This window comes from Giraffa tippelskirchi, chromosome 9 (genome assembly GCF_054371585.1).
Source record: "Giraffa tippelskirchi isolate mGirTip1 chromosome 9, T2T-mGirTip1v1.2.pri, whole genome shotgun sequence".
In the NCBI taxonomy this organism is placed as follows: domain Eukaryota; kingdom Metazoa; phylum Chordata; class Mammalia; order Artiodactyla; family Giraffidae; genus Giraffa; species Giraffa tippelskirchi.
The window spans coordinates 27,035,841-27,063,393 of NC_137283.1; the positions used below are offsets into that span (position 1 = coordinate 27,035,841).

A 27,553-nucleotide genomic window follows, 5' to 3' on the forward strand; every position below is an offset into this window, starting at 1 on the left:
TTGGGTGTGCCTGCCTGCTGCAGTTGGATGCCTGGCCCCCTCTCAGCTCTGGATGCTCTTTGTCCTGGCACACCACTGCTAGAGACGCCTGGAAGTAGAAAGCAGCTTCCCTGAGCCCTTGGGGATTCTTTCTGGATGGCGTCTTTGCCTTCTTGAAGCTGTCCATGAATATGAACTGGGAATATTTGCATTTATACAGGTGAAATACGATTCTTAGAATAAAATTCAGTGTGGCCTAAAATGCCAGACACTTGTGGTGCTCATAGCAGGAAGGCATAATTTTCCCTGGTCAACTTCAGTTTTGTTTTAAAAGTCACGTGAGTGCTTGGGGAGTGTGAAGCATCAATTTTGATGACATTCCACTTAACTGTATGAAGTCAGTGTGTTTTCATGCAGTGATCATTGGCAGGGAGGTCATAGAATTCCCTTTATTGTGCCTTGATCTAATGAAAGATTCCTTTATGTTTAACTTATAAATCTGCTGGGGAAAAGAATTGGTTGCTGAAGATATGGTGTGGTTGGACAGGGACTGGCAGTGTGATGATAAGAAGGCTGGGTTTGTGCTCATAGCAACATAAATACACCAGCATGTTCCTGTCCAGATACTACACACCCTGTCCTGTCTGCTCATCCAGAGAGACCTGTACAGTATCTTGCTGATTTCTCTTTTGCTTTGCATCTCTCTGTCCATAATTATTCAATCATGCTATCAAAGTGGGCATTTGGTCATTTATAAAGCTTTGGACACCTGGTCCAATACTGACTCCATTGTTGATAGTTTCCACTCCAAAGAAACTGCAGGCTATTCTTATCTTCTATTTGTTTTCCCTACAACATTAGTTTCTGATGCCACCTCTCCCATCAGTAGCTTAGGGTTCAGAATAGTTCCAAAGCATTTTTGAAAAGCAGTTACTCTAATCCTCCTCGTCTCAGGTACCTCTCTCCTGGAAATATGTCAGACTCCCAAAGGTTCCCAGCATTTACAAACTGTCACTCGGTGTCTGAGAGTTGGGAGATGAGTTTAAAATAAGATCCGGTCCTTGCACTCAGTAACCTATGGAACACATTGTTTGTACTAAACACAACATTTGAAATAGCTAATTTAGCCACTTTGGAGGATTTGGGGACAGCTGGAAAGACTGTGTGACAAAGGTGAGACTCTGCCTGATGGTTATTAGGTGTCCTAACAACAACAGAAATATCAGTGTAAGTCCAGTGTGTATGCATAGTAGAAATAATGTAGAAAAAAGACTGAAAGGATATTGACAACCCCATGGCAGCAGCATATGTAGTTATTCAGACTCTGAGACATAAGCCTGGGCACCCAGATTTTTCTTTTACTGGCTATTGGACCATGAGACTCAACTCACTTAATATCTCTCTCTACCTCAGTTTCCTTATGTGTAAAATGGGGATAATTCTGGTACATAATTCAGAGGCTTAGATGGATTAAATGAACTAATATATGTGAAGAATTAGCCCACTGTCGGACTTGCAGTGAATGTTAGTTAATTTGCCAATTTGGAATGGCAAGATGATGAGGCGTTGTATCTTGTTCTTCTGCAGTGAACATATGTGCCTTTGATAGAAGAAAAATATTTTTAAAGTACAGTCTCTTAGTAGGGTTTTAAAAATCTGTGTATGCCACAGGTGAGTCATATTTAGATGACTCAAAAGCCATTTAGAACAAATATTCATGAGGTTAAGCAACATTTTTTTTTTTTTTGCTAAAACTCAGCTCACATTCCTTTTTAACCTCCATAAATGGAATTAAAAACTGCCCACAAGTTCCCAGAATCTTTTTGCTTCTCAAGAAGTTTTAGTGTACATTAGAATAAATTACTTCATTTCCTTTATCACTTGTAATGGTTAAATTCTATTTTAAGAATTGGTTACACAGGCATCTCAGCAATGTAATTAACAGCAGTTGTTTACAGAAAATAAATATAGCTTTTGTACCTTCTTAAAGTAACATTTGCCAAATTGTAGTCTCCAGTCATTTATTATACTTTATTATCGTGTTATAAAATACCATATATGCCCAATTCTAGGCTGATTCTCTCATTTCCCCAATGAGAAAATTCAAAAACCTGTTTTGTTTTGAAAGGGGTCATCATCAATATGTAAACTTTTATAGATGCAGGTAAAGAACTAGTAGTCTAACCTTTTCTGCTCTACATATTTAGAATATGAGGTAAATCACATACAAAATAATGCGCTAAATTAGAAATACTGCCTTTTTACTGTCCTGTTTCACAGGTTTTTTGTTTTTTTTTTTTTCATCCAGCAGTTTTTTAGTGCACACCATCCTCACTTTTATTAGAGACACAGCACTTCTTGTGTTACATACGTCACAGGACGTTTCATCTGAGCCATAAATTCTCTGTAGCCTTTCAACATATTTTCCCATTTATCCTGTAAAAGTGTTTGTGCTCTTTACTATTAACCTCTTATTGATCGTTTTCAAATTAATCTTTAAAAAACTTCTCTCCAGTGTTGTCTGACACTTGGAATTATACAGATACAGCCACAAGGAATAGAGACTATGTCTCTATCAGTTGTTTTCCTTCAGTTTCAGTGTATCAAACCATCTCCAAGTTTGATGTTGAAACAGTGGTTTATAATCCTTCATGGTTCTTTAAGTGGACTCTTCTTCCGCTGGTCTCCCTTGGGTTCACTTAGGTGACAGCTGGGTCTGATGTCTAAGCTGGTCCCACCCATGAGCTCAGCTGTTAGTGCTGGGCATTGACTGGGCTCCTCTGTCCTGTAGGCTTTTCCGTTCCGTGAGGCTGAAGTGGGCTCCTGGTACGTTTGCCTTGGAGCATCAGGAGGGGAGGGGAGAAGTCAAGAAGTCCTTGAGACCTCACTGAGGAGTCTCAAGTGTCGTTTTCCCTGCAGGCGATTGGCCAGAATTAGTCCAAAGGCCAGCGCAGATGTGAAGTGAGGAAGTAGATCCATCTCTTGGAGGGAGGAGCAGCAGGGAATGCGTGGCCATTTTTAACCCACCACAACCTCATTGTTGACTGATTCCCTCCGGTGACTCTGGACTTCCCTGATAGCTCAGTTGGTAAAGAATCTGCCTGCAGGTGCAAGAGACCCCGGTTCAATTCCTGGGTCGGGAAGACCCCCTGGAGAAGAGATAGGCTACCCACTCCAGTATTCTTGGGCTTCCTTGTGTCTCAGCTGGTAAAGAATCCCCTTGCAATGTGGGAGACCTGGGTTTGATCCCTGGGTTGGGAAGATCCCCTGGAGACGGGAAAGGCTGCCCACTCTAGTATTCTGGCCTGGAGAATTCCATGACTGTATAGTTCATGGGGTTACAAAGAGTCGGAGAAGACTGAGTAACTTTCACTTTCACTTCACTCCAGTGACCCTACAGACATGCCAAAGTTTCTTTGACAGAAAACATTTCAAGCTAAGGTATCTTCCCTGAGGATACATTGTTTTGTGGCCCAAAACTTAATAATCCAGAGAGTGACTTGTAACATAAAAACCTTTTTAAGAACCCAAATGTGAGAGGAATGCCTCCTCTGAGGAATAATCGCTTTTTGTTTTATTTTAGTAAATATGATAAAGTCAGTGACCCTTAGACAAACCCAAGTTCCTTGTCAGCCTTGAGGGGACGAAGCAGATTTAAGGGAATAGTGGTGTTCCCATGGGGACGGGGGAACGGTGGGGAAGCTGTATACCATTGTTGTCAAAATATGGAGAAATTTTATAAACACAGCATTTCTTTGGGAATAGACTTTGTTACAAGAAAGCCGTTTGGCCATTGTGGGTCTTTGCGGAAGCAACAAGATTAAGGAACTTTCTAGAGACTGTAAGAAACATGGTGAGCCCTTCAGAGAATGGTTAGCAAACATGTCCCGTGCATCTGCTGGGTGGCCATGAGGGCTTAATTACCAGGTCTTGCAGTTTGCCTTTACCTACATCGTTGTATGAGATTAAAACCAGATGAAAAATCAGATGTTCCATGCATGCAGGAGAAGAATGGATGCAAAACAAGGCTTGCAAAACCCTTAAGAGCTTTATGTTGCTGAAGAATAACTGCATTGCCTCACATAAGGGGAAGACTGAAACTACTCAGGGTGAGTGGTAGCATCAAGAAACCACAAAAGAAAGGGCTCGACGTCATAAGTACATTTTTAAAAGGCATAGTACACAGCATAAAAGGCAGACTGCAATTTTTGAATTATGTGTCCCATAAAAGTACATCAGGTACATAGGTGTAATTGGAGTCCCTGGAGTTCTGGCTAAGCTCATTTTGAAGACCTTCAGAAAGCGAGATTGCCTTTCTGAGGAGGTGTATTGTGATTTGAAAAAGCTCTTCTTTGCCAGTGAGATGAAGCTCTGTGCTTACAGAGGAGGAGACACACCGCACTGTGCTAGGAGTGTGTGTAAGACGTGCATATTCTATGCGAGGAAATTAAAAGCCTCTGCTTTTCGGTCAGCAGCAATTAGAGAATGTCTTTTGTGGCCACCGTGAGACAGATGCAAGACTCTTGGAAGCCTGAAGTGTTACATGAAGGTGGAGAATTAAAGTGAGACGCTTCTCTGCGAGTTCTAGATCTTCAGGTGACGGCCCAGGCCTGGGACAGCGCAGTTTGTGCATTTCCACTTATCAGCAGGTATTATGGATTCCATGACCATGCCCCCTCGAGATTTGATGGCTGATGATCAGGAAGTTGTTTTGGTCCAGAAGCCCCTTTTAGAACAGTGAATTAGACACCGACGTTGAACACAACTTCAGAGACCAAGTTTCCTTAAACCAAGAGCTATTCTTTAGGGACTGGAAGAAGGGGTGTTTCCATCTCTGGAGTGCCATATGTGTTCTTCAGCTGCCCCTCTTTGTTTAAATCCCCCCACGGTGGCAGGTCTATACACGAGGAAAGCGTGAAAGAAAGGCCTTGTGTCATCTTTTTACAGAAGGTGACAGTTGGGTCTTGTTGGCCATCCTTGGACTAGTACTGTCCAGATTCTGTAGCACTCTAGAATAGAAGCTGGAGAGTTGAGACTATCACCTAGGGTTTACTGGTGCCAGGCATCAGCACATGTCCAGGTATTAGTTCAGCTTTATAGACTTAAGCCATCTGGCCAATTAAAGCAGATTTATTTATCACTGTAGTAGAGTAGGTAACTTTATTGGAACAGATGATGCCAAAACTTTAGAGACTCAACACAATAAATACTTATTATGTGTTCACATCGAGGGTCAGATACCATTTGACAGGGGCTGGGCCCTCTGTTCTTTGCAGCGGTTCAGGGATCTAGCTTCTCCCATCTTGCAGCCCCACCTTCTCTAGGACTCCTGAATCTCTCTACTTGGAAGGCAAGTGAGGACCCAGCAGGGGCAGGGACTGTGGGTCAGGCTCAGAGATGAGGTGCATGACTTCTGCTCATGTTCTGTCAGCCACAAGTCTGTTTCATGACTGCGTATAATGGAGGAGAGGGAGAAAAGAGTCGTGAGCCCAGAGAAGAGGCAGCGTCAGTGAGCCCTGGCAGCCTGGACCCTTGCTTCCTAGTTGAGGACTCCAGGGGGTGTAATTGCACCTGGGGCACAGAGGTGGTTACAGTCTTAGCACCAACAGGGGGAGGCCTCCCAGGGGCCCTGGGATGATATGCAATGAAAGTGACTTATCACACGGGAGAAATTCTCTGTAAGCCTAAGATGTTTTCTGGAGCAGTCAGAACCTTACCCCTTCCCCCCAGCAGAAGTAGGGTCATGTAGCCCTATTTACCTCTGGACACATCCCCTTTCTGGTCTTGGATGCAGGAGTTCCTGAGTGTGGGAAGCATGTTTTCCTTGTGTAAAGACCTGCCACCATGGAGGATTTAAGGACAGGGACAGCTGAAGAACACGTGTGGCATTCTAGATGCAGTCCCTCCCTCCAGTCTCTTAATTATGGATATTGGCTTAAAGAAACCTTTGTCTCTTAAAACACGTTCCCAGTGCTCGGGATTAGAAGCAGCTGGAAATCTGTGCAAAGGGGCAGAGGTTTCAGATGTGTCTGAGTGTTTTCTCAGTGGGCATGGCAGATGACTGGAGATGACACACGTTATCTGTCAGGCCAGCAGAGCCACATCTTCGGGGTGTCCACATGGGCAGAAGTGACGCCTGGGTTGTTAGAGCAGCGCTGGGCCAACACTGAGTTCACTCCCGGGGTCCTGTTGTGGGGGCTTCTCCACTTCCATCTGGTCAACCCTGCTGGCAGGCAAGCTGAAAGGACTCCAGGAGAATTTGATTGGGAACGCTGAATCTTGAGATTTTTTTAGTCTGATTTAATGAAACTTTAAACAACTCTGGGGTGCACACTTGGTGGCTGTGAGGCATTAAAGATAGTAAATGCAGTGATCTGTCAGAAATGGCTTACCCTGGCATGCCATAGACATTTGTCTTGGTTACCATGACACGCAGAAAGAAATTACAGCACTTTCATGGATTTTTTTAAAAGTGAAGTTCAGTTCAGTTCAGTCACTCAGTTGTGTCCGACTCTTTGTGACCCCATGAACCACAGCACGCCAGGCCTCTCTGTCCATCACCAACTCCCGGAGTCCACCCAAACCCATGTCCATTGAGTCGATGCCATCCTCTGTTGTCCCCTTCTCCTGCCCTCAATCCTTCCCAGCATCAGGGTCTTTTCCAATGAGTCAGCTCTTCGCATCAGGTGGCCAAAGTATTGGAGTTTCAGCTTCAACATGAGTCCCTCCTATGAACACCCAGGACTGATCTCCTTTAGGATGGACTGGTTGGATCTCCTCACAGTCCAAGAGACTCTCGAGTCTTCTCCAACACCACAGTTCAAAAACATCAATTCTTTGGTGCTCAGCTTTCTTTATAGTCCAACTCTCACATTCATACATGACTACTGGAAAAACCATAGCCTTGACTATGCGGACATTTGTTGGCAAAGTAATCTCTGCTTTTAAATGTGCTGTCTAGGTTGGTCATAACTTTCCTTCCAAAGAGTAAGCGTCTTTTAATTTCATTGCTGCAGTCACCATCTGCAGTGATTTTGGAGCCCAGAATTAGCATCCAAAAAATTCTAGCTTTTATTTCTCAGTCACATTCATCAAATTGTGTGTGTTTGAGTCTGTCTAGAGCATATCGTTTTTCCTTTTATAGTGGTGTTACATAATGTATAATTATAGAGAAACCCCCTCGTTCGTATCCCTGTAAATTCCTCTTGTCCCCACAGTTAAATCCTGAGCCAAGTTACTCCAGGGCTGGAGTCTGCCTTTCTTGTTTGTGCTGTGCCCCATGCATGTGGGTGCATCATAAATACTATTCTATAATCACCTTCAAGGTGCACATTAGGTGTGGGGCTTACACCGTACATAAACAACAGATGACAGTTGAGGAAATGCAGATTATAAGCATGCAATTATCTAATTATCGACCGATAGAGAACCATCTGCCCATGTGAATTGTCGGGTGAAACTTTCACAAGATAATTTCTCCCGAGGAAGCAAGCTCTGTCTTTTTGTGTCAGTTTTTATTTTTTCCAGGGCTTTTGCTTTCACTTCAAACACATTTTGAGCTTTGGGAGTAGGGTTGGGGCACAGACACCGAGTAATTGGAGAGCATTGGCCTTTGCTGTTACTGGGCATGTGCATTTCTGATGCTCTGGTGAGCCTCCCTTCCATGCAGAAAGCGGAAACCTTGGTGACTGTGAAGGCATGGCAGAGTCCTTATTCACATGTCTTAATCAGGGATTGGACTGTGAGAAAGTAGTTACTACCATGAAACTATGATCAGTGTATCATTCTGCACCAGGTTGAATTCTTCTCCGGTAACGCCTTTGGAAAATCTCAGCAATTTCCAACAACAGTGGTTTATGTCTTGCTCCTGTTATGTATCCCTGTGGGGTCAGCAGCAGCTCTGTGCCATGTCGTCCGCCTTCCAGGACCCAGGCTGAAGGAGTGACCCCCCTACCCCCACCCCACCTGGGTTGTTGCTGGTCTCCAGGGAGAAAGGAAAGGCAGAAACCAGGCGATGGTCCTTCATCTTCAGCTCAGAAGAGGGACATCCCTCCCAGTCACATGTCCCGAGTGAGTGACCTGGGTGAGCCTGACATCCCAGGACAGGGAAGTGGAATCCTCCCACAGGCAGGGGCAGTGCATATCCTGAGCAGCAGTGGATCCGGCCACACTCGGCAAGGCAAGGTTGGTTTTCCCAGGGCTGCCCTTCGGCAGCTGCGAGTATTTCATCCTTGCCGATGGAGGCTGACAGACTCGGGGAAGGATAGGCGTGGAATCCTCTATCTTTGCTAATCCTCACTGCCACAGAGGGACAAAGAAATCTTTGGTGCCAACCAAAGTGGGTAAAGGGGATATGGCATGAATTGGGAGATTGAGATGGACTTATATACACTACTGATACTGTGTATAAAATAGGTAACTAACGAGAACCTGCTGTATAACACAGGGAACTCAACTCAGTGCTCTGTGGTGACCTAAATGGGAAGGAAATCCAGAAAAGAAAGGGTATATGTGTACGTATAACTGATTCACTTTGCTGTATAGTAGAAACTAACGCACCACTATAAAGCACCTATATGCCTATACAAATTAATTTTTTAAAAAGTAGGAGGAAAAAAAAGACTCTTCAGTGTCAAAAGGTATTGTCTACAAGAAGTAAGGAGAAAACTAGAAAGCGTGTGACAAGTGTGGAAGAACGAGAGCTTACAAGAGAGGGAGGGCTGCCCAGGCAAGGCCAAGGAGCTCCTGCTTTAGGGTTCACAGATTCCTTGTCAGTCTTGACCCATGATCTTCTGAACTTTCGGAGATCTGGTCATTGTTTACCCTCAGTTCCTGTAAGTATATTCCTCTCCAAAAACATTCTGTCTATTCTTTTCAAAAGTGCCCTTTTAAGATTAAAATTAGCACCTAAAAGATGAGATTAACTAATGCAGAATTCACCTCCAAGGATCCACAGAAGGGAAATAGGATCTTGAACGTCCACTGGACACCTGACTGCATCTGGAAGAATACAGATGCCTGGCCGGTGGCATTGGCTTATTAGCTTCCCAGTAAGCCAGGCAAGACCTGCTGATTCAGGCATCAGGTCCTTTGTTTTTTGTCAGGCATTGTTGTAGGTGTTGGGGGACTGCAGGGGAAACTGAGACAGGAACCCTGCTTTTGAGGTGCTTGCATTCTAGTGGACTTGTTTGTGAATGAACTATCACTTGTATATTAATTACTTTATTGAAAAAAATATATATATATACATATCTGTTGATTAAGTGTGATACTGGGGACTCAGCAGTGAACTAGATGGTCCAAGGTCCAGCCCTCATGGATGTGCCATCCTGCTAGGGGAATGAATAGGTTATGAACTATGAACTGATAAATGTAGAATGTGAAGTGCTGCAGAGTGCAGTGATACACTGTAAAGATAAGGGGGGTAGGAGGTTTGGGTGGGGAGTGCTGATGTTGAGTGTATGCTTGGCTCTTGGGTGGTCAAGTTAGGCCCCATGGAAGAGGTGATGTGGACACAGAGACCTGGAGGAAAACAAGGTCATATTGGCCTTCCAGGATGTTCCAGTGTACGGAAGTAAAAGATACGAAGTGGAAGGCCCAGCAGGACCATCCATAATTGATGTCTTTGGTGATCTCTCAGCTGGGCTTCTCACTAAGAAAGTTCTTTACATGAACTTCCCTCTTCTCCTGCTGAGGTGGCCATGCCTTTCACAGAGAATGGTGGTTCCTATGGACAGTCAGTGGGTATTCTGTCTGCTCTGCGGTGTGGGGTCACCTAGATAGTCCCAGTAAGCTGCTTCTGTTACATAAAGCACTCTGAAATGCAGCCCCATGTAATTCCAGGCTGTCCTTTTAATAAAAAAAAAAAAATTACCCTTTGAGTTTATAATATAGATAGATATTTTCTCAATTTATTTTTTGCACTTGGAGTTGGAAATAGGTAGTGGATTGATACACAGTTAAACACTCCTGTAGTTGTGCAGCTCTATGTAAATAATTGGAAGTTTGTTCTCGATAATGGCTAGAGTGAGAGGTGGCGGAGGTGGAATATTTGGGAGGAAGCTGTGTCCTTCACAATCGCTCTATTGTCGAGTTGAATTAAGGCAAATACAAATCGCAACTGGTCTGTGCACTAATTTTGGACTCAGTTGCTTTTGCTTTAATTTTTGCCAAAAGTGAGCATTAAGCAATATGGAAACTTGATTAAGTTAACATAATTAGGAAAGAGTGCTGCATGAGGTTTCCAAAATTTTTTTTTATAAAATCCTTCATTTCTGATCCATTTGATGTTGAACCTTTTTCTCTCTTTGATGTTGAAATAAGGAGATTAAAATCAACTTGTTAGTTGCAAAACTTCTAGATATAAGAAAGAGTCATTATGTATAAAGCCTTCTGCAACAAGAAGTTTCTGGTTTGCCTTTTAAAAAGTGACTATTGTTACCTTTGTTATTATTAAGAATAAAATTTTGCTTGCAAAAATAGTTAGTGACCAGATTTCTGGCCTCCTCTGGCGCATTGCACACCAGCCAGCAGTTATCACACTGAAGGGCTGAATCATAAGTTTGAAACGTGGTCAAATACACTGTTATTTATCACTACTTAGGTGACTGCATTAAATCACCGACTCTGAAACAGTAAACTTGGTAGTGTATACCCAACAAATGCCATAGAGTTCCGTATGCCACCTCAGCAATTTCCCCAGGGCAGGAGAAACCCCTCCTGCAAGGTCTGCTTTATTCCACTCTTGTTTCTAGGTTGGTCCTGTGGATTAGTGGAAAGTAGGTGTGGTTTAAAGTCACCAAGATGCAAGTTCGAATCCTGCTCCTGCCTGACTCTCAGAACTTAGACAAGAACCTTTATCTCTTCAACCTGGGTAACGATGTTGCAGTCAGTTTGTAATGAGGTTCAAAATGAGATGACTCACTGAAAGCAGTTAGCAGGGTGCCTGGCACTTGGTTGGGGCCCATTATTGGTCAGTCCTTTGCAAATAGTGCAGAGATGGAAATGATTACTCGGGTTGCCTGACCTTTTGGGGGAGTCATCTCCATAATTGGCAGGCTGGATGTGGCTAAAAGAAGTGTTTGGCTCAATGAGCACTGTGTTTAAAAATGTTTGGAATTTGTTGCCAACATTTAAAAATCTAGAGAGTTTTTACAGAGATGTCTGGGTTCCTGGCTTTATTTGAAAATTGAGACTGTCTGGCAGCGCTGTACTTCCCCCACTTTTCCCTGCACAGCCAACACCCAGCAGGAGCTGAGGGGTAGTGGCTTCACTCAGAGAGAATGTGTGCACCGACCTCCCCTCTCTCCTCCTCGTTTCTGCCTGTTCTGAGGCCACCGCGAGTGTTAGCAGCACCCAGTCTAGACATTAGGCTGATTGGATTTACTGAGCTGATGTGTATATTTGCTCTGTATGGTGTTAAGATGTTCGGCCCATCTCAGTATGGGCCTTGAGATGGGTTTGGCTCTAGCAAGGAAAGGTAACCCCTTGCACACCCCTGACTGAAGAAGAAGGGACCTCCTTCCAGAGGGGCTATCTGTTTGACCAACAGTGCATCTTTGTCTTCAACTAATAGAAAGTAGCGTTTGGGGAAGCTGTTGAAACACTGGATCAGGCAAGAAGGTCAGCCCCTACAATCACCCACTGAGTGGAGTGATAGATACATACCCAAGACATCCTCAGCATAACAAAGGCAAACATGGTTATGGCAGAGATTATGAATGGGGGAAATTGTAGCAATACCATGAAGTGAATAGGGCTTAAAGCTTACATTGGAGAAATCAGGAGAAAAGATAGGATTTAGTTGGCCCAAAACAAAAAGGATAATTCATTACCAGACATATTTGGGGACAGAATCAGCACTCTTGATCAAGTTAGGATAATAAAAATTATAGTCCAGTAATAAAGTTTTGCATTGCCCTGATTTGTTTCTCTTCAAAGCTATATCCCTTATCTGGTCTTCATCACAACTTGCTAAATTTTTCACAATCCAGTGACAGAAGAGTTGTCAGTTGATTCACTGGTGCTCAGTGAATTCATGACATTTCTTCCTTAAAATTCCCACAGTTTTGATTGAGTGCATTTTGAGGTACATAAGAAATGAATATAAATCAAAGATATCCATGATTTTCTCCCCAAGAAATAATTTTAAGACTTTTGGCTTGAATTCGCTTTAGAAAAATGACATTTAATCTGTATTTTTCTCATTGCCATTTAAGGGGCTGCATTCTGCTTTAAATGACAGCTACAATTTTGTAGGCCATTTGGTTCTTATAATAGACCCAGATTTGGCATAACCTGTTACACCACAACTTTTTAACAAGATCACTTTGATGATTATTTTGATTTTTTTTTTTTAGAAATTTTCAAGGAACCAAGAATTACCTTGGTTTTCCTAAAAATATGACTATGTTGGTGTTGATCTTGAGCTTATTGATTCTTAATAACCAGTTCTCAATTATAGCATCCATTTCTCTAAAAGATTTTGTAGTGAACCAATATATAATCATGTTTTTGTCATTTGGTAGTGGTCTTATGTAAGCACTTAATTTTTATTGCGTGAGTATTAAGTTGTAAAAAGTGTCTACACTGTGCCCAGTAAAAGAACCAGACCTCTCTAGACATCTTTGTGGCCATTGTTCCAGCATTCCCACGTGCACTTCAGGCTGATAGGGAGTATGGTTGAGCAGAACCACTGCAGGGAGGCCAAAAGTTGACCCCCAGCCTGTAAAGAGATTTTGTGTCCTGTGGCTTTGCATTAGGCTTTTATGGTGGTTATCAGATGTTTAAGGAATTACGGTTAAGTGAATGGATAAGAAGTAAAATCATGCTGCTGCTGCTGATGATGTTGACAGCTCACACTTACAGAGCTTACATGTGCCAGGCCTTGGGGTAAGGGCTTGCCCTGCATGAATATCTTTCATTTTCACAACAATCCTATGAGGAGGGTATTATTACTCTTCTCTGTTTACACAGAAGGAACCTGAGACAGATGAAATGATTCGCTCAATTCAGTGCATCCAGTGATGGAGCAGGATTTAGACAATTCAGACTAGCTGATGTTCTGCATTCTTGTCTCCTTTTAAGAGCAGCTGGAGAAAACAAACAGCACAGAGAGAAACATGTATTTTTCACCTGTTGATGAATTCACTCAGAGAAACATTTATTTGTCACCTGTTGATGAATTCACTCAGAGAAACATTTCTTTTTCACCTGTTGATGAATTCACTCAGAGAAACATTTATTTTTCACCTGTTGATGAATTCACTCTGGCCTGAATGGTTCTTGAGGCGGCATGGCAATGCTGATCTTGTGCTGTCAGAAAATGAATGGCAATGTTCTCATGGAGTGCACTGAACAGTACCATTTGGATGAAGCTCTCCATAAAGTGTATCACTTTATATACTTTACTGTTGTCTTAAAGAGAAGATAGTGGGTATAATGCAAATCTATTCCGATGGCTGTGACTCCCAGGCAGGACAGTGAGAACGCTATTCTTTTTGTAGGAGTCACTGCACCAGGTACTTTGCTTTTACTCTTTAAAGCCCCAGATTGTACTGTGGAGCTCATACATCTACACCTTTAAGTTTTGTGTTTTTTTTCTGATCTTCTCCCTACCGTTGGATTTTGAGTGCAAATCTCCCCACCCCTTCCCCTCTCTTCCTGCTTCTGATGCCCCTGGAGGAGGGCGTGGCAACCCACTCCAGTATTCTTGCCTAGAGAATCCCCATGGACAGAGGAACCTAGAGGGCTAGAGTCCATGAGGTTGGAAAGAGTTGAACATGACTCAGTGGCTAAGCACAGCACAGACAGGAAGAAAGACCAGGTAGCTCGTGAAAAGAGTGACATGATCACCAGAAAGCAGCCCAGATTCTCAAAGCAAAGTCAAGACCAGGCCCTGTTTATTTCATTTCTTTCATTTTTCTTAAGCACATGGTGGCTTACCATGCTTATAAGATGAAATCTAAACTCTTTAATATGATATTTATTTTACTTATTTATTTGTTGGTTGAACTGTGTGACTTGTGGGGTCTTATTTCCCCAACCAGGGATTGAATCCACACCCTTGGCAATGAAAGTGCAGAGTCTTAACCACTGGACTGCCAGGGAATTCCCATTGCATTTATTTTTTTCCTTTTCACTTTTCTCCCTTCTCCCTCTTCTTTTTCTCTTTTTATTTTCTCTTCCTTCCTTCCTCCTTCCCTCCCTCTCTCTCTTTTTCTTTCCTTCTCTCTGTCATTAATGAGGAAGACCACCAAGATGACGTACTTGGACCCAGGCATTAAAAAAAAGAGAGTTCGTATTTTCCCAGCGGACGCCTTGCCGTCTGCTTGAGGACAGGCTGTGTAGTGTGGGTTCTGTATCTCCCCTTCTCACCCACTTCCCACCCCTAAGGCCTCCTTACTTCATTAATCAGGTGCTTTGCAGATGACAGAGTCAGCATTCACTGGCTTCAGTTGGAAATGGAAATTGGATGAGGTGAGGGATGGCAGAGGCAGCAGTGCAGAGAAGAGGCGGGTATGAGATAACAGGGAGGAGTGGGAACCAAGTGGAGTGAAGAACACGGAGTGGAGAACACGGAGTGGAGACCACGGGCCACCTGCCCGCTTCCCCATCTCGGGGCGGGTCTGTGCCCTGGCCTCAGTTCTGATTGGTCTGAATGTCTTGGAGGAGCGCTTTGATCTGCAGATGAGGGAGGGCGAGAAGTGACCATCAGACCCCTTCCAGGGTGCCTTCCACGTCCTGAACAATACGTCAGAGCTCCCAGCAGCCTTAGGTCACATGTGTAAGGCTTATACGTCCTCATTTAGGAGGATAATGAATGCAGCGCAGCTTAGGTAGAAAGTCACCACGTGCAATTCATTCCAGCAGAGGTATGCTTAATTTGTATTTGCACTCATGGACCAAAGTTGCACTCATGGACTCAACCCTCATTCTAGCCATGGAGATATTAAAAAAAAAAAAAAAAAAAAAAGCTCTTACATATTGTAGTGTGTATTATTCTTGCCAGAGCTCTTTTAGTGAACACAGGTTGGTCAGAAACATAGGTTTCTCTCCCTGTGGGTTAACTATTTCTTTCTTACAAGGTTTTAAAGCAGTTCCTATCAGCTTTTTGTTCCAGAAATGTTCTTGAGATTAAACATATCGATTTTTCCCTCGTGATCATCTGTCTTCCTCTATTTTCCTAAAGGCATTGATGCACAGACCTCAACGTCAGGCTGTGTGCAAGACACACAGTCCCAGTGTCATGCAAAATCTTCATTCTGTTTTTCACGCTATTTCACTATCTTGTGAAAATGGCTTCATTTTGTTACTTTTGTTTGTTTGTTTTGATCATTACATGGCCCTCTTATGCTGTGAATAAAATTAAGAGTGCAGTCAGAAATAAAGTGAGGAATGCAATTGAATTTTTAAACCAGCAGAATTTGGAATCAGACACATTACTTCATCATTATTTATAAAAGATGGTGAGCATTTATTTATTCCTGAGTCTCTCCCCCTCCTTGGGTTGAAACGGGGCCATTGTTATCTTGCCTAACTTGAGCCAGTCTCTGCTGCGTCTTGCGTCTTGCGTTTATCTAATCCTTATTGATAATTGCTTGCTGCTTGCCCTGTTGGCCATTGTTTTTCTCTACAACACAAGTCTTCAGACTCCCTAACAAGCTCCCCTGACCCTCAGAAGGGAGGTCATTTAGTTTAACCTTCTCAGTACACTGGATAAAAGCAAGACAGGGTGTTTGAAGAATTAACCAGCAGGTTTTTAAACCAGCTGCTAAAGAATACTCTCTTCTTTGGCACGTCTCAGCCACGAGGGATCCAAGGCGAGCAACCACAGCAGTAATGAGTGATCTTGCCTGTGGCCTCTTTAGTCTGTGGTGGGTGGCCCTTGACCCCAGAGCCCACTGCCCTTTGACCTTGACCTTCCTAGCTCTGAGTGTCAGCATGAGTGATTTGTCCAGGTCAGTTGAGTGCATACATAAGCCTGTGGGTTTTGGACGCTAACTTCAAGGAGGACTCATGAAGGGAGCCTTACCTCTCTGCTCATCGTGGGAGAATTCTGGTTTTTTTTTTTGCCCAACCCCTGTAAACAAGGGTTTATTTCCATCATTTGATTTTTAGGTCAAGTGGTCTCTTGGGGTGGTCTGGAACATGATATGAACCATGATTATTTAGGATTCCCCTTGTCCTTCTTGTACCAGTGTTGAGTCCCCATTAACTAGAGTTCTGAGCAAAAAAAAAAAAAAAAAATTGTTAGGAGTGGGCAGATTCTTTAAATAGCTTAAAGAAAGACAGCCAGTTTCCCTGAAGCAACTTTATTCGTGAGTCTAAAAGTTTGAAGGATATCTCAGAATGTATGAATTTTTTTAAATGCCCTAGATTTGCGATTTTTTATTCTTCATATTGTATCTTAAAAGAGTTTAGAAACTTTTAAGAAGAGTTTAGAATTTTTTTTGCCATGTTTTTATTTCTTTTTAATTTATTTTTTTATTGAAAGATTATTGCTTTACAGAATTTTGTCATTTTCTGTCAAACCTCAACATGAATCAGCCATAGGTATACATATATCCCCTCCCTTTTGAACCTCCATCCAGGGAATACAGAGCCTCTGTGTGAGTTTCCTGAGCCACACAGCAAGTTCCTGTTGGCTATCTATTTTACATATGGTAATGTAAGTTTCCATGTTACTCTTTCCGTACATCTCACCCTCTCCTCCCCTCTCCCCATGTCCATAAGTCTGTTCTCTATGTCTGTTTCTCCATTGCTGCGCTGTGAATAAGTTCTTCAGTACCATTCTTCTAGATTTCATATATATGCGTTACAATACGTTATTTATCTTTCTTTCTGACTCACTTCACTCTGTATAATAGATTCTGGGTTCATCCACCTCATCAAAACTGACTCAAATGTGTTCCTTTTTACGGCTGAGTAATATTCCATCGCGTATATGTACCACAACTTCTTTATCCATTCATCTGTCAATGGGCATCTAGGTTGCTTCCATGTTCTAGCTATTGTAAATGGTACTGCAGTGAACAATGGGATACATGTGTCTTTTTCAATTTTGGTTTCCTCAGGGTATCTGCCTAGGAGTGGGATTGCTGGATCATACGGTGGTTTTATTCCTAGTTTTTTTAAGGAACCACCATACTGTCCTCCATAGTGGCTGTATCAATTTACATTCCCACCAACAGTGCAAGAGTGTTCTCTTTTCTCCACACCCTCTCCAGCACCTCTATTGTTTGTAGACTTTTTGATGATGGCCATTCTGACCGGTGTGAGGTGATATCTTATTTTAGTTTTGATTTGCATTTCTCTAATAATGAGCAATGTTGAGCATCTTTTCGTGTGTTTGTTAGCCATCTGCATGTCTTCTTTGGAGAAATGTCTGTTTAGGTCTTTTCCCCACTTTTTGATTGGGTTGTTTGTTTTTCTGGCATTGAGTTGTATGAGCTGCTTGTATATTTTGGAAATTAATCCTTTGTTGTTTCATTTGCTCTTATTTTCTCCCATTCTGAGGGTTGTCTTTTCACCTTGTTTATAGTTTCTTTTGCTGTGAAAAAGCTTTTAAGTTTAATCAGGTCCCACTTGTTTACTTTTGTTTTTATTTCTGTTACTCTAGGAGGTGGGTCATAGAGGATCTTGCTTTGATTTATGTGATCAAGTGTTCTGCCTATGTTTACCTCTAAGAGTTTCATAGTTTCTGGTCTTACCTTTAGGTCTTTAATCCATTTTTAGTTTATCTTTGTGTATGGTGTTCAGAGGTGTTCTAATTTCATTCTTTTACATGTAGCTGTCCAGTTTTCCCAGCACCATTTATTGAAGAGGCTGTTTTTGCCCCATTGTATACTCTTACCTCCTTTGTTGAAAATAAGGTACCCATAGGTGCATGGGTTTATTTCTGGGCTCTCTATCTTGTTCCATTGGTCTATATTTCTGTTTTTGTGCCAGTACCATACCATCTTGATGACTGTAGCTTTGTAGTATGATCTGAAGTCAGGGAGGTTAATTCTTCCAGCTCCATTCTTCTTTCTCAGGACTGCTTTGGCTATTTGGGGTCTTCTGTGTTTCCATAGGAATTGTGAAATTTTTTGTTCTAGTTCTGTGAAAAATGCCATTGGTAATTTGATAGGGATTGCATTGTATCTGTAGATTGTGTTTGGTAGTATAGTCATTTTCACAATATTCTTTCTACCCAGGAACATGGACTATCTCTCCATCTATTTATGTTGTCTTTGATTTCTTTCATTAGTGTCTTATAATTTTCTGTGTACAGTTCCTTTGTCTCCTTAGGTAAGTTTATTCCTAGATATTTAATTTTTTTGTTGCAATGGTGAATGGGATTGATTCCTTAATTTCTCTTTCTGATTTTTCATTGTTAGTATATAGAAATGCAAGTGACTTCTGTGTATTGATTTTGTATCCTGCAACTTTGCTAAATTCACTGATTAGCTCTAGTAATTTTCTGATACTATTTTTAGAGTTTGCTATGTACAGTATCATGTCATCTGCAAACAGTAAGAGCTTTACTTCTTCTTTTTTGATCTGAATTCCTTTTATTCCTTTTAGTTCTCTGATTGCTGTAGCTAAGACTTCCAAAATTATGTTGAATAATAGTGGTGAAAGTGGACACCCTTGTCTTGTTCCTGATCTTAGGGGGAATGCTTTCAGTTTTTCACCATTGAAAATAATGTTTGCTGTAGGGTTATCATATATGGCCTTTACTATGTTCAGGTAGGTTCGTTCTATGCCCATTGTTTGAAGATTTTTAATCATAAATGGGTGCTGCATTTTGTTGAAGGCTTTTTCCGCATCTATTGAGATGATTATATGGTTTTTATCTTTCAGTTTGTTAATATGGTGTATCACATTGATTGATTTGTGTATATTGAAGAATCCTTGCATCCCTGGAATAAACCCAGCTTGATCATGATGTGTGAGCCTTTTGATGTATTGCTGAATTTTATTTGCTAAAATTGTGTTGAGGATTTTTGCATCTATGTTCCTCAGTGATACTGGTTGTAGTTTTCTTTTTTTGTGTTGTCTTTGTCTGATTTTGGTATCAGGATGATGGTGGCCTCATAGAATGAGTTTGGAAATGTTCCTTCCTCTGCAATTTTTGAAAGAGTTTTAGAAGGAGAGGCATTACTTCTTCTCTAAATGTTTGATAGAATTCTCCCATGAAGCCATCAGGTCCTGGGATTTTGTTTTTTTGGGAGATTTTTGATCACAGCTTCAGTTTCAGTGCTTGTAATTGGGTTGTTCATAATTTCTATTTCTTCCTGGTTCAGTCTTGGAAGATTGAACTTTTCTAAGAATCTTTCCATTTCTTCCAAGTTATCCATTTTATTGCCATATAGTTGTTCATAATAGTCTCTTACAATCCTTTGTATTTCTGCATTCCTCTCCTTTTTCATTTCCAATTTTGTTGATTTGATTCTTCTCTCTTTTTTCCTCGATGAGTCTGGCTAGAGGTTTGTCAGTTTTGTTTATCTTCTCAAAGAACCAGCTTTTAGTTTTATTAATCTTTACTATTGTTTCTTTCATTTCTTTTTCATTTATTTCTGCTCAGATCCTTATGATTTCTTTCCTTCTGCTAATTTTGGGGGGTTTCTTCCTTTTCCAGTTGTTTTAGATGTAAAGTTAGGTTGTCTATTCGATGTTTTTCTTGTTTCTTGAGGTAGGATTGTATTGCTATAAACTTTCCTCTTAGAACTGCTTTTGCTACATCCCATAGGTTTTGAATTGTCGTGTTTTCATTGACATTTGTTTCTAGAAATTTCTTCATTTCCCTTTTGATTTCTTCAATAACCTGTTGGTTATTTAGAAACGAGTTGTTTAATCTCCATGTGTTTGTGTTTCTTACAGTTTTTTTCTTGTAATTGATATCTAGTCTCATAACGTTGTGGTTGGAGAAGACGCTTGGTACAATTTCAATTTTCTTAAATTTACTGAGGTTTGATTTGTGACCTAAGATGTGGTGTAGCCTGGAGAATGTTCCAAGTGCACTTGAGAAGAAGGTCTTTCTTCTGCATTTGGATGGAATGTCCTGAAGATATCACTGAGATCCATCTCGTCTAATGTATCATATAAGACTTGTGTTTCCCTATGAATTTTCTGTTTTGATGAACTGTCCATTGGTGTGAGTGGGGTGTTAAAGTCTCCTACTATTATTGTGTTACTGTCAGTTTTTCCTTTTATGTCTGTTAGTGTTTGTCTTATGCATGGAGGTGCTCCTATGTTGGGTGCATAGATATTTACAATCGTTATGTCTTCCTCTTGGATTGATGCCTTGATCATTATGTAGTGTCCTTCCTTATCGCTTATAATCTTCTTTATTTTAAGGTCTATTTTTTCTGATATGAGGATTGCTACTCCGGCTTTCTTTTGCTTTTGATTTGCATAGAATATATTTTTCTTTCCTCTCACTTTCAGTCTATACGTGTCTTTAGGTCTGAAGTGGGTTTCTTGTAGACAGCATATATATGGGTCTTGTTTTTGTATCCATTCAGCCAGTCTGTGGAGCATTTAATCCATTTGGTTGGAGCATTTAATCCATTTACATTTAAAGTTACTATTGATACATATGTTCCTATTGCCATTTTCTTAATTGTTTGGGTTTGATTTTTTAGATCTTTTTTCTTCTTTTGTATTTATTGACTACATAAGTCCCTTTAACATTTGTTGTAAAGCTGGTTTGGTGGTACTGAATTCTCTTAACTTTTGCTTGCCTGAAAAGCTTTTTATTTCTCTATCAGTTTTGAATGAGATCCTTGCCAGGTACAGTATCTTGGTTGTAGATCTTCCCCTTTCAGTACTTTAAATATATCCTGCTATTCCCTTTTGGCCTGCAGAGTTTCTGCTGAAAGATCAGCTGTTAAGCCTATGGAGTTTCCCTTGTATGTTACTTGTTGCTTTTCTCTTGTTGCCTTTAGTATTCTTTCTTTGTGTTTAGTCTTCCTTAGTTTGATTAGTATGTGTCTTGTCATGTTTCTCCTTGGGTTTACCCTGTATGGGACTCTTTGTGCCTCTTGAGCTTGATTGGCTATTTCCTTTTCCATGTTGGGGAAATTTTCAACTATAATCTCTTCAAAAATTTTCTCATATCCTTTCCTTTTCTCTTCTTCTTCTGGGACCCCTATAATTCAAATGTTGGTGCATTTGATATTGTCCCAGATGTCTCTGAGACTATCCTCAGTTCTTTTCATTCATTTTACTTTATCCTGCTCTTCAGAAGTTATTTCCACCATTTTATCTTCCAGCTCACTGATTCGTTCTTCTGCTTCAGATATTCTGCTATTGATTCCTTCTAGAGTATTTTTAATTTCAGTAATTGTGTTGTTTGTCTCTGTGTGTTTATTCTTTAATTCTTCTAGGTCTTCGTTAATTAATTCTTGCATTTTCTCCATTTTGTTTTCAAGGTTTTTGATCATCTTTACTATCATTATTCTGAATTATTTTTCAGGTAGTTTGCCTATTTCCTCTTCACTTATTTGGACTTCTGTGTTTCTAGTTTGTTCCTTCATTTGTGTAGTATTTCTCTGCCTTTTCATTGTTTGTTTTTTTTTTTAACTTACTGTGTTTGAGGTCTCCTTTTCTCAGGCTTCAAGGTTGAACTCTTTCTTCCTTTTGATTTCTGCCCTCTTAAGATTAGTCCAGTGGTTTGTGTAAGCTTCTTATAGGGTGAGATTTGTGCTGGTTTTGTTTCTTTGTTTGTTTTTCCTCTGATGGGCAAGGCTGAGTGAGGTGATAGTCCTGTCTGCTGATAATTGGATTTGTATTTTTGTTTTGTTTGTTGCAAAGGGTGCTACTGGTGTTTGGGTGATGTAAGGTCTTGTATTCAAGTGGTTTATTTTGTGTGAGTTCTCACTATTTGATACTCACTAGGGTTAATTCTCTGGTAATCTTCCCTGGTGGCTCAGACGGTAAAGCATCTGCCTACAATGTGGGAGACCTGGGTTCAATCCCTGGGTTGGGAAGATCTCCTGGAGAAGGAAATGGCAACCCACTCCAGTATTCTTGCCTGGAGAGTCCCATGGACGGAGGAACCTGGTAGGCTGCAGTCCATGGGGTCGCAAAGAGTCGGACACGACTGAGCAACTTCACTTTCACTTTTCAGTGTTCATTCTCTGGTAGTCTAGGGTCTTGGAGTCAGTGCTCCTACTTCAAAGGCTCAGGGCTTGATCTCTGGTCAGGAATGAAGATTCCACAAGTGGCTTGTTATGGCATTAAGTGAGATTACAACAAATATCCAAAAATGATAAACCAAAGATGAACCCCAGACAAATGGCAGTTACAAAATCAGGCAAATAGTAATTAAAATAATGGAATATACATATACACCCATGAGCAAAGTAAACATTCCAACAAAAATAAAGTACAGTAGACTGACCCAACAAACGTAGGAAATCAAAAATTATATTTACCAGTTAAGAACAAAACTAAAGCACAAACTGGAAAACGAAACTAAAGCAAGGTGCCGAGTGAGGAATAAAGCAATGAAAACAAAGCTAACAAATATGTTGAGAGGAAAGGAAAGAAAGAATAGATACGCAGAGTTAAATAGAGGTAGATGAAGATTTATATACGTTAAAGATTAATTGCAAGGGGAAAAAACAGTAGGAAAGGCAAAGGAATAAATGTAGAAAAATATAATAGATTTAAAAAATTAAAAATTAAAATTATAAAAAAGAGAAAAAAGGAAAACTCCACAGAACTGTAAAAGCGTAACATAGAGTCAGAGATTTATAACCACAGTAAAAAGTTTGACTGAATATACACATATACATATACACCCATAAGCAAAATCAAAACAGTCCAACAAAAATAAAGTACAATAGATTGACCTGGCAAACAAAGGACACCAAAAATTTTATCTACCAGAACAAAACTAACTAAAGCACAAACTGGAAAACAAAACTAAAACAAGGTGCCAATTGGGGAATAAAGCAATGAAAATAAAACTAGCAAATATGTTGAGAGGAAAGGAAAGAAAGAAAAGGATAGATATACAAAGTTAAATAGAGGTAGATAAAGATATATATACATAAAAGATTAGCTACAATGGGAAAAGAACTGTGGGAAAAGCAAACAAAGGAGTAAATGTAGAAAAAATAATACGTTTAAAAGATTAAAAATTGAAAATAAAAAAGAGGAAAGAAAAAAAAGGAAAACTCCACAGGATTGCAAAAGCCCAACATAGAGGCAGAGGTTTATAACAATCATAAAAAAAATGTGACTGAGGAAAAAACAAAAAAAAAAGCTCAAAAGCTTAATTAGATTTCATAGTGCCAATAAAATCGAAACTACAACAGAGGGAGGAAAAAAGAAAAAAATCCAACAGAATCTACAGAACAAGTCAAAGCATAAGAATAATGTCTTTCTTGAGTCACTGCTGTCAGAGTCCTTTCCCTCACTGGGAGTCACAGTCCACTTCGCCTCCCTCGGATGCCCTCCAACACTGTGCTGATCTCTGGACCTGCTGTGGAGGCAGCTCAGATTCTAATCTGGTCCTACTCCTGTGTGTTTTTGCCTTCAGTGTCCACAGGTATCAGAAGAAGTGCATTTTGTTTTGTGGATGCTCTCAACCTTTTATATATTCCATAGGCACAGAGTCTGCCTAGTTGATGGTGTGGGTTTAATCTGCAGCTTGTACCGCTGGTGGGAAGGTTTTGGGTCTTCTTCCTTAGCCACACTGCCCCTGGGTTTCAATCGTGATTTTATTTCCACCTCTGCATGTGGGTCGTCCACTGGGGTTTGCTCTTGAGACTGCCCTGAAGGACTTGGGTTTGCCCCTGTGAGGGCCAGGTGTGGCGGTGGTGTCGCTGCTTGGATTGCAGGGGTTCTGGAGCATCAGGTACTCAGGGGAGTTGGCGGTTAGGGCAGCAGGAAATACAATGCTCTAGAAGGGTATGACAACCAGTATTGGCCAATACACAGTATTCTTGCCTGGAGAGCCCCGCCTCCCTGACAGAGAAGCCTGGCAGGCCACAGTCTGCAGGGTCACAAAGAGTTTGACATGACCGAAATGACCCTGCGCACATAGACGCAAGACTTTTTTTGTTGTGGCAGCTCTGCCCTAAGGAGAGTTGAGCGTGAAGATGGCACAGGTGCTTGGCTTGCGGGAACTCTGACAGTGCCAAGTGTGCAAGGACACGGACTGCCTCTGCCACAGGAGTTATGGCCCTATCAGAGTCTTTCTTCGAGCCTCTTGTGGCTGGCGATCAGAAGGCCTCTTGGCCAGTCTTTCTCTGTAGCTCTGCCTGTTCAGGCACTTCAAGGGCTCCCTTGCCTGGGGTCCTTCTCTGTTGTTCTGCACGTCAGGCACATAGAGGGCCCCCCTGGCTGGGATCCTACTCTGTAGATGGCGGATCAGGCACTTAAAGAGGCACCCTGGCTGGGGTCCTACTCTGTAGTTCAGTATATCAGGCATTTGATGGGCCAGCCTCTCTATTGTTCAGCTGCTGATGCTGGCATTCAGGGAGAGAGAGGCTATGGTGATGGCTCCACTCCCTATATGTGACTCAGCAGCATCGCCTTGCTTCCATGGCTGCTCAGCCTCCCTCCACAGGCGTTTCCCACCACAATCTCCTCTCTCACATCCCCTTGATATGTCTCTCCACAGTCAACAGCAGCCCTCACCCTGGGATTGCTCCACAATCCCCATATTCCAGCTCCCAGCCGCTGTACCCTCCAGGGGACCTGCGTCCCTGTCCAGAGTATGTATGGCGGCGGCAAGGACTGCCTGATTCTCATTCCATTTAGGCTGCCGCAAATCAGCTGTTTCACTCTCAGCCTTAAATGTTTCTCCTCTGACTCAGACAGTTGCCCTGATGTGGGGATCGGACCCCTGCTTCAATTACCCCACAGGCTGAGGGCAGGTCCAGTCCTACTAACACTCCTGTTTTTTCCCCTAGTTCCTTTGTCCTATTGAGTTTTGCATGGTTCTAGATATTCTTTTCCACTGGTCAGGTACTCCTGTCCACTCTCAGCTGGTGTCCTGCATACACTTCTACGTCTGAAGGTGTATTCCTGATGTATCCGTAGAGAGAGATGTACTCCATGACCACCTACTCCTCTGCCATCTTGTTCTTGCCTAGAAACTTTTAAGGTGTAACATCATACAGTATCTGTTGCAAACCCAAAGACCTCAGCATTCTAGCTGCCCTGTACTTTGAAAGCAAAATAGCTATTTCTAATGATTTCTCATCATTGAACTAATGAGATCCAGGATAAAGTATAACTTATGGCCTTAAAGAATCATTTAGTGGCTCACATCCTCTCAGAAGCAGAATCTGCCTTTTTTGAGCACCTAACTAATACCAGGCCCTGTGCAAGGCTTCATATATTTCTCCTATATCTTTATTATCCCCATTTCACAGAAGGTAAAAACTGAGGCTCAAAGGGTTTATAGGATCCAACAGAATGTCCATATCACACTATGTTTGTAATCAGATAAACATTGTTTCATGAATATAGATTGATTTCTACTGGATTTTATTGTGTGTACTTTGTTTTTTGACTGCCCCTGCCCATAACAGGTTGATGGTGACACCCTTTCATGAGAAACTGGTAGAAATAATGTCCTCAGTTTATGCTGGTGGGGCTGGGGCTCAAGGAATGGAAGTTTCCAGAGTGCTGTGAGGCTTTGAGGAAGGCATTACTAATCTCTCGTCTCTCACGTGTGAAGTTGCTGTAGACGTACTTCATGAGTTGTGAGAATATGCAGATATAATTGTATTAAAGTGTATCAGTTTAGTAGGTATTTATCCTGCATCTTTTAGTATGAGAGCTGTAGTTGGCATTGGGTATACAGTGGCAAATAATAATAGTGCTCATTTATGAAGTGCCTTACTTGCATCATCACATTTGATTTTAACCTTAGAAAACATGAGTTAGGTACTCCACATACCCTACCTCCACATAAGAAGGAGAAATGATTGCCCAGAGGGGTTAAGTACCGTGCTGAGGTCACACAGCTACTGAATTGGTGCATTTGGTATTTGGAACCCAACTGTCAACGTCTAAAACCGGCATTTTAACCATGACATCATAATGTCTGTGATCTACTGACATGAGGGTCTCTGCCCTCAGGGAACTGAGAGTCCGGTAGAGAAAGGATGAAAGTAAACAAGCATAAGGACAACATACGGTGCTAAATGCTATGAAGGAGATAAACAGGATGTCCTAAGTGAGAGGGGCAAATCTGGGAGGGCCTCTTGGAGGGAGTGATGTTTAATTGAGATCTAGAAATGAATAGCAGTTAGCCAAGTGACAAGTGGGGAACAGAGGACTTCAGCAAGGGGGGAGGGTATATCTAAAAGTGGGAAAGTCTAAAGATGGAAAAAGTCTGGATACCGGCTACTCATATAGAGTAGCTGCTCAAAATGAGCAACGAAAGTTATTGGTCAGGACTACTTTGAGCTTAAAATCTCTTCACAATCAGTTGAAAAGAGTTTCTGCAGCTGCCTCTGTGCTTTAGTGTTTTCTTTATTTTATTACATATGTTCAATTTTATAAACATGAAAGGGATTCAGCCTTTTCATGAACGCCTGTAACTGACCGCATTTCACCATCCCCTCCCCTCTCCCAAATGTGGGAAAACAGAAGGACAGAAAAGTTTTGAAGTTCTGCTTCTAAATATTTCCTTAGTGTTCTTTTATGGGGCTTGGTTCCTTAGAACCTGACATGTTCATAAAACATGATGTTCCTCTGCCTTTATATACATTCTTTTTCTTAAAAAAAAAAAATAAAGGATTTAACAGAGTCATAATTCTGAGCAAGGAAGCCCTCAAAAGAGCATCATAATTGTAAATGCTGAAATATATGCTATGCATGAAATTAATGAATGCTAATTTATCTGTTCTGCATTTAGCAGAGGCAACATCATACAGATCAACAAAACAGTTTCACAAAAAACTGTTCTGCTAATACCTATCCACCTTTCAAATCTGCCACAGGAAGCAACATTTCTTTATTTAAAAAAAAAAAAAGGAAATCACGTCTTTTGTCCCTCTCAGGTATATTTCATTTCCCAAGACACACTGGTTATTTTCCAAAAATGTAAACTAGGATTATGTTCACTTTGAATTTGCATGCCTGGGTAGCAGTGTCACTCACCTTTGCTATTCCTTTATAAATCGAAATTAATTAAACTAGAGCTTGCCAGTGAAAACATACCCATCTAAATTTAGATTTTGGTTCTGTAGCCCCATCCAGGAAAAGAAAAATCCCTTTTATTAGCAATTGCTGATCTCACATCAAAGCAGCAAGAGAAGACCGAGTTCTCTTTCATTTTTAATAAAGAGGTTTTCTGATCCTCCAGGGCACACCTGACCACACTGCAGCCGGCGCTGGTAGCCTGTGATGAGTGGCCTGAGGAGGTCACAGCCTGCTTCCAGAGGTCATGGCTTTTTCAGTAGGTGATGTGTTTAGAGGGGCTAAATTGTTAATCAGAGAAGACTTGAAATTTCTCTGTGATTTCTTGTCAGCTACTGGTGGTAATATACATTACCACAATTTTTAAGTTTTTTTTTAAAGACTAATTTGAGTATCTGTAGGAAAAAGGAGTTCTGTA

At 41.3% G+C, this 27,553-nt stretch overlaps 1 protein-coding gene and 1 long non-coding RNA gene across 7 annotated transcripts in view; one reads left to right on the forward strand and one right to left on the reverse strand.

Annotated features, from left to right (window-relative positions):
- The window catches only part of PDZRN3 (PDZ domain containing ring finger 3), a 263,935-nt gene that overhangs the window by 92,258 nt on the left and 144,124 nt on the right, over positions 1 to 27,553 (forward strand). Inside the window, exons 1-2 of one of the 6 annotated variants that reach the window (XM_081528301.1) lie at positions 26,026 to 26,167; positions 27,302 to 27,398. The exons of 4 other annotated variants lie outside the window; for them this stretch is intronic. Coding sequence is in view for 1 of the 2 variants with exons in the window: in XM_081528296.1 (XP_081384422.1) it covers positions 16,641 to 16,643 (3 nt within the window). In the remaining variant the exon portion in view is untranslated. Of the gene's footprint in view, positions 1 to 16,590; positions 16,644 to 26,025; positions 26,168 to 27,301; positions 27,399 to 27,553 lie in introns of those variants that run through there. One more of the 6 variants, XM_081528296.1, reaches the window with a different exon arrangement.
- On the reverse strand, positions 11,702 to 14,954 carry LOC145520878 (uncharacterized). Its single transcript, XR_014064860.1, has 2 exons — positions 13,153 to 14,954; positions 11,702 to 13,113 (listed from the first exon to the last, which is right to left on the reverse strand). It is a non-coding gene; the product is annotated as an uncharacterized LOC145520878 (long non-coding RNA).